General features: G+C 37.2%; 1 protein-coding gene across 3 annotated transcripts in view; it reads left to right on the top strand.

Annotated features, from left to right (window-relative positions):
- Window positions 1–15,576, top strand: part of CWF19L2 (CWF19 like cell cycle control factor 2) — a 220,414-nt gene that overhangs the window by 170,770 nt on the left and 34,068 nt on the right. For 2 of the 3 annotated variants that reach the window (XM_008261932.4, XM_008261926.4), the window contains exon 18: window positions 1,530–1,659. In XM_008261932.4, the coding sequence (XP_008260154.2) occupies window positions 1,530–1,659 (130 nt within the window). Of the gene's footprint in view, window positions 1–1,529; window positions 4,724–15,576 lie in introns of those variants that run through there. The other variant, XM_008261936.4, reaches the window with a different exon arrangement.

The following is a 15,576-nucleotide window of genomic DNA, read 5'->3' as shown; positions in this document are numbered from 1 at the left end:
TTGGATACAGAATTTTTTATGCTGTTGTCCTTAATGAGTTAACCAGAGGCCCAAAAGAGTCGTGTACATCTTTTAACTGTTGCGACTTTTTTGAGAACTTTTAAAAATCTTTTTTTTAGAGTTAACTGGAAAGAAATTGGTTTTCATTGGTCTAAAAAATCCTGTTATTCCACAGAATAGAACTTTATAACTGAAGGTTCAGTTACTCTGTATTTATAATTTTTTAAATGAACTTGATTCTAGTGAAAAAATTAAAATATTCATTTTTACTTGTTAATTTAATTGGGATATTATTTTCCCTCCATATATTATTCAGGCATTATGACTTATACAATACCTTTTCAAGATTAGAAAGTTTCCCTAATCTTCACTGAGTCACTGGGCCAATTTTTCTAAAGTTTATTTCCCAAGAAATAGCCCGTGGGCACATGGACTCAGTTTAACCTTACTACCCCATCCAGCAGTTGTTGAGAGAGCAAGAAAAAAAGCTATTAGGCTGTTCTCTTTTTGTTGACAGCTGCTGCAGTAACAAAAAGAATCAATTTTCTATGGTACACATAAGACAAAACTTGATGTTTGGAGACAATTTTTCAAGCTAACTTGTAAGGCTTTTAAAAACTACATCATTTACTAGGACTGTTGCTGAGAAACACTTGTGCTGAATCTAACTTCACATTTCTCTTGATGTCTTATACCAACTACTGTCTTTTTTGGCGCCCTTTGTTTCCCTTTCCTAATAATAGGAAGTTCCCTTTTCCGTGAAGGGATATCCTAGAGATGTTGTGCTGGATGTCCAAGGTCACACAACACAGTCTAGTAGCACTAGGCTGAATATGCAATGTGTTCATACCATGCCTACAATACTGCCCTCTGTGTAAGCATTTGATAATGTGAGCATTTGATAAGTATAACATCTTCCCATTTGATTCATTTCTGTAGCAAGAGGATCATGAAGGAAATAATCTAGAATAATAAGCAGATAACCAAAAGCCATTGCTTCCAGTGCTTCAGAATGTGACTTTTAAGAGGAACGTGATTTATAATTTACTAATTTTAAATTTACTTAAATTAGTAATTAGTAATGGAATATTTTGTTTCATAAATAAAGATCTCCAACCAATAGTGGAAGAAAATGGACTATAAATGTACTAGGTAGCAGAGAGAAAATTAGCCTAAGATTGAACTGGAATTGCTGGTATTGATTAATTTTTTCTCCAAATAATTTTCTTGAGCAATTAATATGGACACAATTAATTAAATTTCATTTTACCTCCCTTCCTTTGCTCCTGCTTGGTAGATATGCTAACAAGTGAGAACATGAGCAAATTGCTTGAGATGAAACATGGTTAGGACTACTATAATTAAAGAGCTTACATAGTTAGAACTAATTAAAAGCAATATTTTTTAATTTAAACCTAGTATTTATGCATATTTAAATGTTATGGAGAATGTTTTATTTAATAGAACAAGCAAATAGTTTCATTTTGATTTCCATTATTTTTATATGCATGAATTTTCTCATTTAAAAGGAAATCATTGGTGGAATGTTGGATTTAGAACCAAGACTTTGGAGGAAAGGGATTCGGGAAAACTTTGAAGACCAGAGGAAGAAAGCCCTGCAGTTTGCTCAGTGGTGGAAACCATATGACTTCACCAAAAGTAAAAAATGTTAGAGTGTATCTTTTAGTTTTAATTCTTCAGATCTCATTCAATTGTATTTCTTTGTTATCTAAGTAAACAAGTGATTCTCAGGTCATAAGGAAGAAGTATAATGGCAGCATACTTCCCTGGCTTTCTGAGAGTCTTGTTTGTTGGATTTTGTTGTTTTCTTCCTTACTTGCTCCTATGAACTTCATATTAGTTACCATGTACGAGTAATAGCAGATGTATTGGATACAAATTCCTGTTTTGTACCTACTTCTTGGTTCTCCAAGCTATTCAGTTCATCTAGAGATAGGGCTTTTCTGAAAGAATATCTAGGAAGTATGGCAAATCTTTGATCTAGAGAAAGTGGGCCTGCTTTAAAATAGTTTTCTATTTCCTGGCTTCTTTTGTACTTTTAACTATAAGACTTGGCATTTTCAATAATAATTAGAATCTCTTTTCATAGAATGTTCCAGGAGAGCTAGTAGCTTAGAGTATTACTACTGTTATTTTAGTTAAAGGAAAAAGTAATGTCCCACAAGTCTTTTGATTAAATGTTAATGAAAATATATGCATCAGTCAAGTTTGTTTTTGTTTCTGCATTTTTAACTAATGTCTTTGAATTTTGGTGCTTTTAAAAGTAATTGTTCCTAATAGCACAATTTATAATCATTTAGAGTTTGTGTGAAATTTAGAATTTATAGCCAAATCATTGTTACATTGCTATGATAATGAGGATACTTTAATGTTAGAAGCATATTCTTTTGTCTTTTACTTGACCTAATACCTTAATTTTTATTTGCATTCAACATTAAGCATCAAGATAGCATCCCTCTAGTCACAAATATGGCTGTGGTCTGAGAATGTTCCTGCTTTTTTTTTTATATCAAAGTTACTGTTGTAGTAACCCCTATTCAAATGAATTTTTGGAAGCTGGACCTTGAAATTTTGTCACGAAATGTTTAATATCTGACCTCAGTGTGAAGCATCTCCTAAGTATAACTCATGTTCCAAGCATTTAATTTTAATACCAGTGTCTCATTATTTCCTTGGTAAGTTAAAGAAATGTTTTTGTTCTAGTTATAATTTTGTTCACAAGTTGAAGTTAAATGGCTTTAGTTTTTTAATACTTAAATTTTGCAGTAATTTGAATAATCTCACTTAGATGCTTGACAGTACTATGTGTGTACTGATGTTTTCAAACTCTTAACTTTGCTTCAAAGTCTGAAAGGAAATTTTAACATTGACTTATTCTGTCAATGAGTTAAACATTTTATTATAGAAAATCATGTTACCGGCTCATAGTGCAAAGATAAAAAGTACTTCTACTTCGAATTGTTTTTTAGTTTAGTAGAGAGACATGTTTATAAATAATTATAATATAAAATATTCTGAGAGGCATATTTGAGTACAGTGGTAAAGAACTTTTTAAATTTCTTCTTCATTTTCAGTGGATAACCTTGCTTCCTATTTTACTGAAGGAATAAGAAGGAGAAAGGACTTTTGATCATATCCATGAATATACCTGCATTTGTGTCCATGTATTATAGTTTTTTTTTGATAATGGATAAATTATTTTACTGCTCTTATCTAGGACCAATTCACTCACTTTTGTATTGGATTTCATCCCTTCTCACTTATTTAGTTGCCCCTTCTGTATATATATTTATTATTTTTTCCTCCTCTGTAAAGGATTATTTCTTTTAGAATACAAAAACATTCTGTAGTACATCAATAACAATTTCTGGCATCATATCCCCCTTTAACCATTTCTCCAGTTGACGGCTGAACTCATTTAAAAAAGATCTGTTTCTTCTGTCTTCAGTCTTTTTCTATTCTTTGTACAGTTAGACTTTATCCTCATCTGTGTTACTAAACTGTTCTTTGTGGATATCATCAGTGACCTTCCACATAGATAAATCTAGCAAATAATGTTCAGTGTTCATTTTGTTCTACCTGTCAGCAGACATATTTGATCACTTCTTTTTTTACTGGTTTCTCTTTATCTGCTCAACTTCCTAAATGTTTACATGACTATATTCAAGCCTGACCTTTTGTTTTTACTCAGTATACGGGCTCTCAGAGTAATCTCATGGTTAAAATATTTTTAAGTACAATTTTTAAGTTGACTCATTTCTTCAGCAAATATTTGTCTTCCATGTACGACCAATAATTCTGCATGCTGGTGATAGCTCAGAGAATAAAATATCTTTCTTTTTGAGGGGTTTAAAAAGGAGTATACGGATAGTGAATATTAAACAAAATTAATAAATTACTTAGAAAAAACCATAAATAATAAATATTTTGGAAAAAATTAGTATAGGCTAAAGAGGATATCTTGCAAATTTATATCTTGCTATACACATCATCCATAACTGCAGACTTATGTGTTCAAAACCAGCTTGACATTTCTACTGTATCTGTATCTGTAATAGACAAATCTATGCTGAACTCCTGATTTTTCTCCTATTCTGATTATTTATTACTGCATTAAAAATTACTTCAAAACTTTATAGCTTATTATCATAACAATTGTTTTTATATCTCATGGTTTTTAGCTAAAGCATTTGGTCTGGGCTTTGCTGGATGATTTGCCTCTTCAAATTATGTATAGGGCCTTAACTGGAGTAGTTCAACATCTGGAGATGACAGGGCCTTGTTCTTCACATGATATTTTCTGGGCATGGACTATTCAAAATGCTCCTTCACTCACATGTCTGGGCCTAGGCTAGACTGATGAAAACCTGGGCACTGGCAGGAGTCACTTTCTCCAGGTATGGCTATTTCAGAGTAGCTGGACTTGCTCTACAGTGTTTGGCTTCCGCCAGGGCAACCATTGCAAAGAATAGTTCTAAGACATAAGATGTAGAAGGTGCCAGTCTCTTCGGGTCTGGTCTCAGCTATTGGTTCAACTTCATTTTTGCTGTATTCTGATTGTGAGCACTGTTTTAGAGTCCACATACATTCAACAGTTATTATAATCCTGCTTCTTGATGAGAGGAATGTGAAGTAACTTGTGACTATCTTTAATGTACCACAATTTGTTCCTTGCCACAAATAAACATTGTTACATGATGAATTTATTCAAAATTTGCTAAGGAAGACTAATTCAAGTAGGGTAGTAAGCTTAGTCTTGAGGTTCAGCATTTCATACAAGACACATACAGAAGGAGACAAAGTTAGGTGTGTTTCCACTTAGTCTGAAGACCTGTAAACTGATTGGGCAAATTATCTGCACCCCTTACATACACACACACACACACACACACACACACAATTCCTCCCACTCCCAAAATATACTATATAGTAAGAGGAGTTTTCATTAACAGCAGTAGGTAGATTCATTGAAAAAGAAAGCAATAGGAACAGAGCAGCCACTATTCACCAGTAATTCTAAAATTGTTACTCATTTGCTCTGCCTTCTGTGTTTAGTTTAAAACTGAGTTAGTTTTTCTAATGCATGAGAAATAACTCAAGAATTATGCTTCCAGAAAAGATAGAATAACTACATTACTCTGGTACCTAAAACAACCAACAGTGTGCCCAAGTTTTCAAGATGTGCAGTAAAGTACAGTGATTTCTAAGTGATGGGAAACAAATGAGGTGAGCCCTACAGTTGGCCTGTTTTGTTGCTTTGAAAAAGTTTCTGTGATATGGTGCTAGATTGGGGGATCTAGTCATAGCCTATTGATCTGCTCAAGTTGAGGAAATAGAGCTGAGGGCTTAGAGAGATGAAGACAATAAGAACGACTTCTAGAAAAGATTTTGAGAGAGATCACTGCACAGAGAGAGAACTCCAGAGATGTGTGGAGACCACATTTGTGCCTTTGTGTACTGATTAATGCATACTTGTGAGGAAACTATGCCTGTGACTAGGCAAAGATTGACCTACCTGAAAGAATTAGAGGTAGTGTTTTCTACTGGCTTGAATGAAAAGCTTCAGGAATTTTGAAATGGAAATTGTGCAGAGTATACCTAATGGTGGTGTGTGGTGTAGAATAATTGCTCAGTACTCTAGAATAATTATTCAGAGTTTGAGCACTGATATAGTCTTGACAAACAGTTGTTAAAAAGTAATTTGTGGCCGGCGCCGCGGCTCACTAGGCTAATCCTCCGCCTAGCGGCGTCGGCACACCGGGTTCTAGTCCCGGTTGGGGCGCCGGATTCTGTCCCGGTTGCCCCTCTTCCAGGCCAGCTCTCTGCTGTGGCCAGGGAGTGCAGTGGAGGATGGCCCAGGTGCTTGGGCCCTGCACCCCATGGGAGACCAGGAAAAGCACCTGGCTCCTGGCTCCTGCCATCGGATCAGTGCGGTGCGCCAGCCGCAGCGCGCCGGCCGCGGCGGCCATTGGAGGGTGAACCAACGGCAAAGGAAGACCTTTCTCTCTGTCTCTCTCTCTCACTGTCCACTCTGCCTGTAAAAAAAAAAAAAAAAAAAAAAAAAAAAAAGTAATTTGTTTTCAAGAAACATAAATTTGTTCCAGAAGAAAGCTCAAAAATATGTACAGGAATAAAAATATACACAGTATCTACAACATGTCAAATGTCTGACATTGAATAAAAATTAACAGCCATGGAAAATACTGAAATGATAACTACATATGTCAGTAAATGTTTTATTCTCTAAATTTCTTTAAAAGATATATCAATGTTAAAACTAGTATGTGGAGGTTATAATATGTAGAAATGTAATAAATCATAATATCACAATAGATTCCAAGATGGCTGAATAGGAAAAGGGCATATTACTCTAGGCTATAGGTAAATAGTAAAGAAAGGAAAAATAAGGAGGGGGTATATTCTCAGTGGAAAGTTAGAAAACCACACTAGAAATTCTATGGAAAGAAGAGAGATGCCATGGATCTGTGTGGAAGGAGTGGATGGAGAGCATGAACATGGCCACACAAATGACACTAGCAGCTGAGAGCTGGAGAAAGCGTCAGCTTTGGAGAGTGAGGTAAAATCAGACTGACTGCAGCAGCCCATGCCACTAGTGATATAGCCAGGGGGAGAGCTTGGTGTGAATCAGGCCTGAAATCCCAAGGGGGATAGGATACCCGCTAACTCAGTGAAAAAAACAGGGCACATTTCTCTCAGTTCCCCCACAACAGCAGCCAGCAACTGGCTGAGTGAAATGGGCAACATTTTGGGCGTCAGCAGCAGCTGCGGGAGCTATTGTGTGTGCACCCAGCAACTGGCCGCGACAAGATAACATCTTGTCAGCAGTAGCAATGACAACACATTGGGTGTGTGCACCCAGCAACTGGCGGGAGGAGGCAACATTGTGAAGTGAGTAGGGGCTGCAGTCAGTGGCTCTTTGCATGGGTGTGATCCAGAGGGAAAAATCCACATTCCCCACTGACTTAGAGTCTGGTGGGTGGGTGGGGCAGTCCACTGGGGACTGGGCACCCACATATGACTGTGAGGTGCTTCCAGCCTCTCAAAATACTACAGGCTCCAGGGCTCAAACCACGTAGGTAGAGCACCAACAGGCAGCTGGCTCTGAGAATGTGTCTGTGTCTCTGTAGCTGGGACAGGCTGATGGGGCAGAGTGGATCCTCTGCACACTGTGATTGTGGGAGCCTTGTGTGCTAAGACTGGAAACCCTGTGACTGCATGAGAGGGTCTAAGTGTAACTGGGTCTCTGAGCAATCAATGTGAATGCCTCTACATGCTCAGAGCTCCCTAATTGCCTGGGGTGGGTCATTGCAATGAGACCCACGTTCACACTGAGGACTTCACAGACCCTTTGTGCTGTGAATGTGTGCGGCAATGCAGATGAATATTACACTCACTGTGAGCTGATACCTCGGATTTCATCACCTTGGGAGAGAGTAGGTGAGGGTATGATTACACCAACAAAGGTATCATATCCTCCTTTCTGTTAAAAAGAAATCTACCATGCCTAACTTGTGTATCAACCTGCATACTTGCCTGGAACATTGACCAGAACTTGTGGGCCACCTACAGCACACATCTCTGGGTGTTCACTGAAAGGAGATAATCCACTAAGCTACAGAGGAATAGTTCACAGATAAAAGTCATCAGAGGAAAAAACCCAATAAGTGTGTCCACAAATGCCTAAAAATAAATGTAGAAATTCAAGAAACAAGAATAAGGGAGACAAAATGACCCCCCACAAAGGAGCACAGCAACACTTCAATGTTAGAATGTGAAAATGAAGAGATCGAAGTGCCTGAAACCTTACACACTAGTATAGAATAGAGAGACATAGTCAGAGTTTTAAAAGAAAAAAAAACAAAAAACAAAAAACTGTCAACCCAGAATACTGAGTCCTGAAAAGCTCCCATTTATGATGAAGGTGAAATAAAGGCTTTCCATAGCAAACAAAAATGGAAAGACTTTGTCATCACTCACCTAGCCTTACAAAAATGCTTAAGGATGTGTTACAGAAACACACAAAAAGTCATCATTATGAAAAAAATGTGAAGACAGAAAATCTCCAAGTAAAAGTACAAAGGAAATCCAAAGCAAACAGTAGGAATACTTACAGAAAAATGGCAGAGCCAAGTTGGTACGTATGAATAGTAACCTTAAATAGTAACCTTGAATATAAATAGCCTAAACCCTCCAATTAGATATAGGATGGCTGAATGAATTAAATAACAAGAGCCATCTACTTGCCCCTTACTAGAAACACACCTCATCAACAAAGATAGACACAGATGGAAAGTGAAAGGATGAAACAAGATATTCCATGCTAACAAAAAGCAGAAACCATCAGGTGTGGCTATCCTATGATAGAACAAAATAGATGTTAACACAAAAACTGTTGAAGGAGACAAAGAAGGGAACTATATAATGATTAAGATATCAATTATAAAGGAATATGTGACTGTGATAAATGTATATGCACCAAATCCCAGGGCAACTGGCTATATAAAACAAATGTTAATGGATCTAAAGGGAGACACAGATTCCAATACAATAGTAATGGGAGACTTCAACACCCTACTTTCGTCAATGGACAGATCAGTTAGGCAGAAAATCAACAAAGAACAACAGAGCTAATCTACACTATGGACCAACTGGACCTAACTAATATCTTCAGAATCTTTCATCCCACAATTGCAGAATGCATGTTCTTCTCATCCATGTAGGAATGTCCTGTTTGATAGATCATATGCTAGGATATAAAGCAAGGCTTAGCAAATTCAAAACAATCAAAATCATACCATGTATCTTCCCTGGGCACATGGAATGAAGCTAGAAATTACCAACTCAATATAAACCTGAAAGTTTTACTTAGAGATATTAGGCAAGTAAATGAAATAAAAGGAATACAAAATTGAAAGGAGGAAGTTAAGCTATCTATTCCTATTTGTAGATGACATATTTCTATTTATAGGGAAACCAAAAGACTCCACTGAAAGACTGTTGGAACTCATAAGAATTTGGTCAAGTGGCTGGATATAAAATTAACACACAAAAATCAGTGTCCTTTTTATACACAGATAGTGCCATGGCTGAGAAAGAACTTCTAAAATCAATCTCATTCACAATAGCTACAAAAAAATTAAATACCTTGGAATAAATTTAACCAAGGATGTCAAAGAGTTCTATGATGAAAATTATAAAACATAAATAGAAGAAGATGCAAAAATGGAAAAATGTTCCATGTTCATGGTTTAGAAGTATTAATATCAAAATGTCCTTACTACCAAAAGCAATTTACAGATTCAATGTGATCCCATTCAACATACCAACCACATTCTCTGATCTAGAAAAAATTATGGTAAAATTCATATGGAAACACAAGAAACCCAGAATAGCTAATCTTGTACAACAAAAAGCCAGAGGCATCACAATATCAGATTTCAAGACATACTACAGGACAGTTATAACCAAACAGCCTAGTACTGGCCAAAAACAAACAAACATGTAGACCAAAAGTACAGAACAGAAACTCCAGTAATCAATCCACACATCTATAACCAACTTGTCTTTAACAAAGGAACTAAAATCATCTCTGGAGCAAGGACAGTCTCTTTTATGAATGGTGCTGGGGAAACTGGTTCTCTGCGTGCAGAAGTATGATGCAAGAACCCTACCTTACACCTTACAAAAACTCCAGTCAAAATGGATCAAAGACCTAAATCTACAATCTGATACCATCAAAGTGCTAAAGAACATTGGGCCGGTGCCGCGGCTCACTAGGCTAATCCTCCACCTGCAGCATTGGCACCCTGGGTTCTAGTCCCAGTTGAGGCACCAGATTCTGTCCCGGTTGCTCCTCTTCCATTCCAGCTCTCTGCTGTGACCCATGAGTGCAGTGGAGGATGGCCCAGGTCCTTGGGCCCTGCACCTGCATGGGAGATCAGGAGGAAGCACCTGGCTCCTGGCTTCAGATCGGCACAGCGCACCAGCCGCAACGCGCTGGCTATAGTGGCCACTTTGGGGGTGAACCAATGGAAAAAGGAAGACCTTTCTCTCTGTCTCTTTCACTGTCTAACTCTGCCTGTCAAACAAACAAACAAACAAAACACTGGGGATACTCTGCAAGACATTGGTATAGGCAAAGACTTCTTTGGAAAGACGCCAGAAGCACAGGCAATTAAAATTGACAATGAGATTACATCAAGCTGAGAAGCTTCTGCACAGCAAAGCTAAGAGGCAACTGACAGAGTTGGAGAAAATATTTGCAAACTATGCAACTATAAAGGATTAATATTTAGAGTCTATAAAGAGCTCAAGAAACACAACAATAGAACAACCCAATTAAGAGATGGGCAAAGGACTTGAACAGGATTTTTCAAAAGAAGAAATTCAAATGGCCAACAGACACATGAAAAAATGCTCAGGATTATGAGCTGTCAGGGAAATGCAAATCAAAACCACAATGAGGTTTTACTTCACCCCATTAGAATGGCTCTCATACAGAAATCAACAAATAATAAATGCTGATGAGGTTGGGGGACGGGAAGTATTCTAGTCCATGGTAGGTGAGGATGTATAGTTGGGCAGCCATTGTGGAAGATAGTATGGAGATACCTCAGAAATCTGAAAATGAATCTGTTACATGACCCAGCAATCCTACCATTACCCAAGGAAAATGAAATCAGCATATGAAAGAGTTATCTGTACCCATATGTTTATTGTAGTTCAGTTCACAGTAGCTAAGATGTGGTGTCACCCCAGATATGTCCATCAACTGAAGAAAAGATAAAGAAATTATGGCACATATACACTATGGTGTGCTACTCAGCTGTGAAAAAGAATGGAATCCTGTCTTTTTCAATAAAATGTATGCAACTGGAAACCTTTATACAAAACAACAGTTACCACATGTTTTTTTCTGATTTGTGGCAACTAGTAGAGTATCTAAAATGTCATGTATTTGAGTGAAATTGACATTTTGAGAGTTGATAATAATTTCTAGCTCTTATCTCTTCTGTTGAGGAACTATTTTTTTCTTTATACTATGCATTGAACTCTTTGTGAGTATAATGTAAACTCAGGATAGGTCTTTGTAAAAATTAAGAGCAGATTAGGAGAGGGAGGATGAAGAAGAGTTGGAAGAAGAAGAGTTGGAGCGTGGGTTGGAGGGAGGGTAGAGTGGAAAGCTGCTCTATATTCCTAAATGTATAGATATGGAGTACATGAAATATGTGTACTTCAAGAAAATTTTAAGAAAAGAGCAATCAAAAAAGAACATCATAAATAAAATGCTGTCTGGAAGTATATTTGAAATATTAAAAAACCAGTAAAACAAAGATGGGAAGGAGAGAAATGGAAGTATACTCATACAAGTGTTTTTTCACTGTACTCCAAGTATCATGATATATCTTGATATAGACTTTGAGATGATAAGGATGTTTAATTATAAACTTTAAAGCAGGCCCTAATAAAAAATAGGTATTTGTATTTAGTAAAGCCACACAAGATACAAATGGAGTTAAAAATACTCAGTTAAAATGAAGATAGTAGAGTAAAAGGGAAACAAAATACAGATGGGACAAATAGAAAATGAGTAGCATAATGAAAGATGAAAACTTCATTATAACATTAATACTAGTTTCTTCTTGCTGCATAGCAAATTGCTAGTAATTTAGCAGCTTAAATAGCATACATTTAAGATCTCATGACTTCTTTGTTTCAGGAGTTCAAACACAGCTTAGTCTGCTTATGATTTCCCATGGCTGCAATCACAGCTTTAGACAGGACAGGATTCTTATCTGGAGGCTGAACTGGGGAAATATCTAGTTTCTCACTGATATGGTTGTATGTAGCATTCATTTCCTTTCAACCAGAGGCTGCCCTCAACTCAAAGGAATTAACAGTTCCTTCCCACACAATCTTCCCCAAAATGGCCACTTGCTTCCTCACAGCCAGAGACAAGGGAATTCCTGCAATATGGTTGCTAAATCCTTATGCATGTAATCACATAATGACATGAACACAATCACATATATCCTGTCATCATTGCCATATATTTGATTACAGATCTTTTCCATATTCAAGGGAATGTAAAGACCAGGCCTGAAATATAATGGAGACCACACTCCTGGAGTGTTCAAGGAGTTTACAGTTTGTGTCTGTATACTTTGCATTTGATGCCATACTCCTGCTAATGCACATTCTGAGAGTCTATGATGGTGTCTGCATAGTTGGAATCCTGTCACCCATGTGAGAGAACTAGACTGAGTTCTTGGCCCCTGACTTCAGCTTGGCCTGAACCAGTATTAGCAGGAATTTTTGACTAAACCAGAAATTGGAGTGCTCTCTTTCTGTCATCTTATGGAATAAATAAAAATGAAAAATAAAAGAGACTGTCCACTTCTGTTTTTAGGAATTTTTGGGAGTGATATAATCAAAGCAGTTCAATAGCTGATACCAGCCTTAATTCTTCCAAAACAGCTATTTGTGAGTCAAAATAACTCTGGGAGTGTACAAGAATCCATTTAAGAAACTGCAACACAATGGAGTAAAAAAGTGGAGAATATTGGCTGGCCTGAGATGCCAAGAGACAATTAGAAGCAAAGAGGATGCTGATATTAACCATATTGGGAACAACTAGTGTCCCTAGTGACCTGCTGCACAGAAGACACTGATACCTGTTGCCATGAGTTAACCAGAAATTGTTCCTGCCCAATCACTCTACAGAAGGATGTGAGGCTGCAGCACTCTTTCTCACTCCCACTTCAGTGGAGCCACTACCTCTCTCAAATCCATTCATGCACTATACCTGTAAGCTGTGGCTGCTCTGCAAGTGCACACATTTCAGACCCTGGCTGTTAGTGCTTTGTGTGTGTATGCCCCACATGGTAAAGCCACTGCCATAGAATGCTAGATTACATCTTGGACCATAGAACCAAAGTATGCACATGCCCTTGTTCTGGACACCAGCTCAGCCACCATGGAAAACTATCTCATCTCCTAAATGTAGGAGCCTCTATAGCTTGGTGCATGCCTGTGCTTCTTGTCCTAGGCTCCCTAGCTCCACATTTTCATAAGCTCCCTTGCCATGCATACTCTTTCAGTGTGAAATTAAGTTGTCTGACTCCGAGTGCTGGTGGTGCCATTAATGCCCTAGACCAAAAGATGTAGCCCTGTCTGTGCCCATGTTTCATGATTCTGCCCTCTGGCTGCTCCACAGGCATTATCAGGCATCTGTGCCACTGCTATCATGATCAGTCCTACAAGTCAGAGCTAGTGCCAAGGATAATCCCCTCAGCCACAACTCTCCTGGTAGGACAAAAAGAGATCAGGAAGACCCCAAAAGCTCTTGTTACTGCTGCAGGCAACCACATCATTGGCTTCCAAGAATTCTTAGAATTCTTGCAGTCTTCATCACCACTGACCTCAGCTGACAGAACACCAAGTATATGCTGTTCCATCCTTAGTAGAATCGAAACTATTGAACTTCATCCAGGAAATGCCTTAGCACCTTCTGCTATTGGAATGCCTTTCTTCCATTGAAAGCAATATGGAACAGATGACTGTTCCACTAGATGTGCAGACATCATTATAAGACAACAAGGAACATGGAAAACCGAAGAGATATACCACCCTCAATCGAACAAAATAATTTCCTAGTAATTGATCCCAAACAAATGGAGATCTACAAGCTATGTATCAAAATTTTTAATTGATCACTTTAAGGAGCCTCAAAATACAGAGAATTCAAAAAAATGAGAGAAACAATAAATGAGTTAAATAAGAAATTTAAGAAGGATTGAAATATTTAATAAAAAAGACAAATATTAGAGCTTATGTATACAGTGAATGAAATGTGAAATTCCGTAGACAGCATGAATAGCAGAATTGATCAAGTAGAAAAAACAATATGTGAACTTGAAGACATTTCAAATTATATAGAAGAGAAATGGGAAGAAATCAAGAAAGATTATAGGACTTATAGGACATTACCAAGAGAATTAACATTCACATTATCTGAATTCAAGAAGAAAATGGGGGAGGGCTCACTGGGGCTGGCAGTGTGGCATAGTGGGTAAACCTACCGTCTGCAATGCTGGCATCCCATGTGGCACCATTTCGAATCCTGGCTGCTCCCCTTCCAATCCAGCTCTTTGCTATGGCCTAGGAAAGCAGTAGAAGATGGCCCAAGTCCTTGAGCCTTTGCACCCCCATCAGAGACATGGAGGAAGCTCCTGGGTGTGGCTTTAGATCGGCGCAGCTCTAGCAATTGTGGCCAATTGGAGAGTGAACCAGAGGATGGAAGACCTCTCTCTCTCTCTTCCTCTCCTCTCTCTGTGTAACTCTTTCAAGTAAAATAAATAAATCTTTCACAGAAAATAAATAAATAATACCTGAAACTACCCAAATCTCAGGAAAGTTATAAGTACACAGGTGCAGGATTGTCAGGATTCTCTACACATATCCTGAAAACAGCATATCACATAAGATAATAATAAGCTATTTAGCCCAACACAAACTTTAAAGGCCAGAGTGTGATAATACATTCAGAGATCTAAACGGAAAGCGTAATAAAACCAACTGTGCAGCCATGAATACATAACGCAGCAAACCTGTACTTCATAAATTAAGGGGAACTAAATGCTTTCCCAGGCAAACAAAAACTGTGGGAGTTTATCACCACTAGACTTGCCATATAAGACATAAGGAGAGTTCCTCAAGCTGAAAGAAATGAATTCTGTATAAATAAAACTCAACTAGTATATATAAGTACATAGTCAAGTTTAGAACACTTGAATACTGTAGTGATGATGTGTAAATCCCATATCTTTTGTATGAAAATTAAAATATAGGTACAATAATTTGTTAGAGGATACCCAGTATAAAAAGATGTAAATTATGATATCAAAAATAGTATAGGAAAGAAGAAGAAAAAGCTTAAATTTTTTCTTGTTTAATGTTAATTTGTATCAGAGTAACCTGCTACAATAATATTTTATTTAAATATAATGATCTCAAAGCAAAACTTATTGGAGATATGGAAAAGAGTTAAGAAACTAAAGCATACTGCTAAAGCAAATGATCTAATCACAAAGGTGCAAAGTAATGTGGCATATACAAAACAACCAGAAAGCATTTAGGAAAATAGCAATAGTAAGTCTTTATCAATAATCACCTTGAATATAATTATATTAAATTCTCTGTAGAAACCCAACTATATGGTGCCTGTAAGAGTGCTATACATTGATTGTATCTTAAGGACTGGAAAATATATGCCAAGCAAATGGAAAACAAAATACAACAGAGGCTTCTATACTTATCTCAAATAAAACAAGTACTAAGTAAAAAACTTTATAGAGACGCTTGTCATTTGATAAAGGCATCAATTCTTCAAGAAAATGTAAGAACTGTAAATAATGTAAATATATGCATTCAGCATCAAATCACCTACATATTTAAAACAAATATTTATAGATCTGAAGGGAAAGGTAGACTACAACACATTAATAGTAGGAGACTTCAGTTCCTCACTCTTAG

The sequence above is a fragment of the Oryctolagus cuniculus genome, chromosome 1 (assembly GCF_964237555.1).
Source record: "Oryctolagus cuniculus chromosome 1, mOryCun1.1, whole genome shotgun sequence".
NCBI lineage: Eukaryota > Metazoa > Chordata > Mammalia > Lagomorpha > Leporidae > Oryctolagus > Oryctolagus cuniculus.
This window is presented reverse-complemented; position numbering and strand designations above follow the sequence as displayed.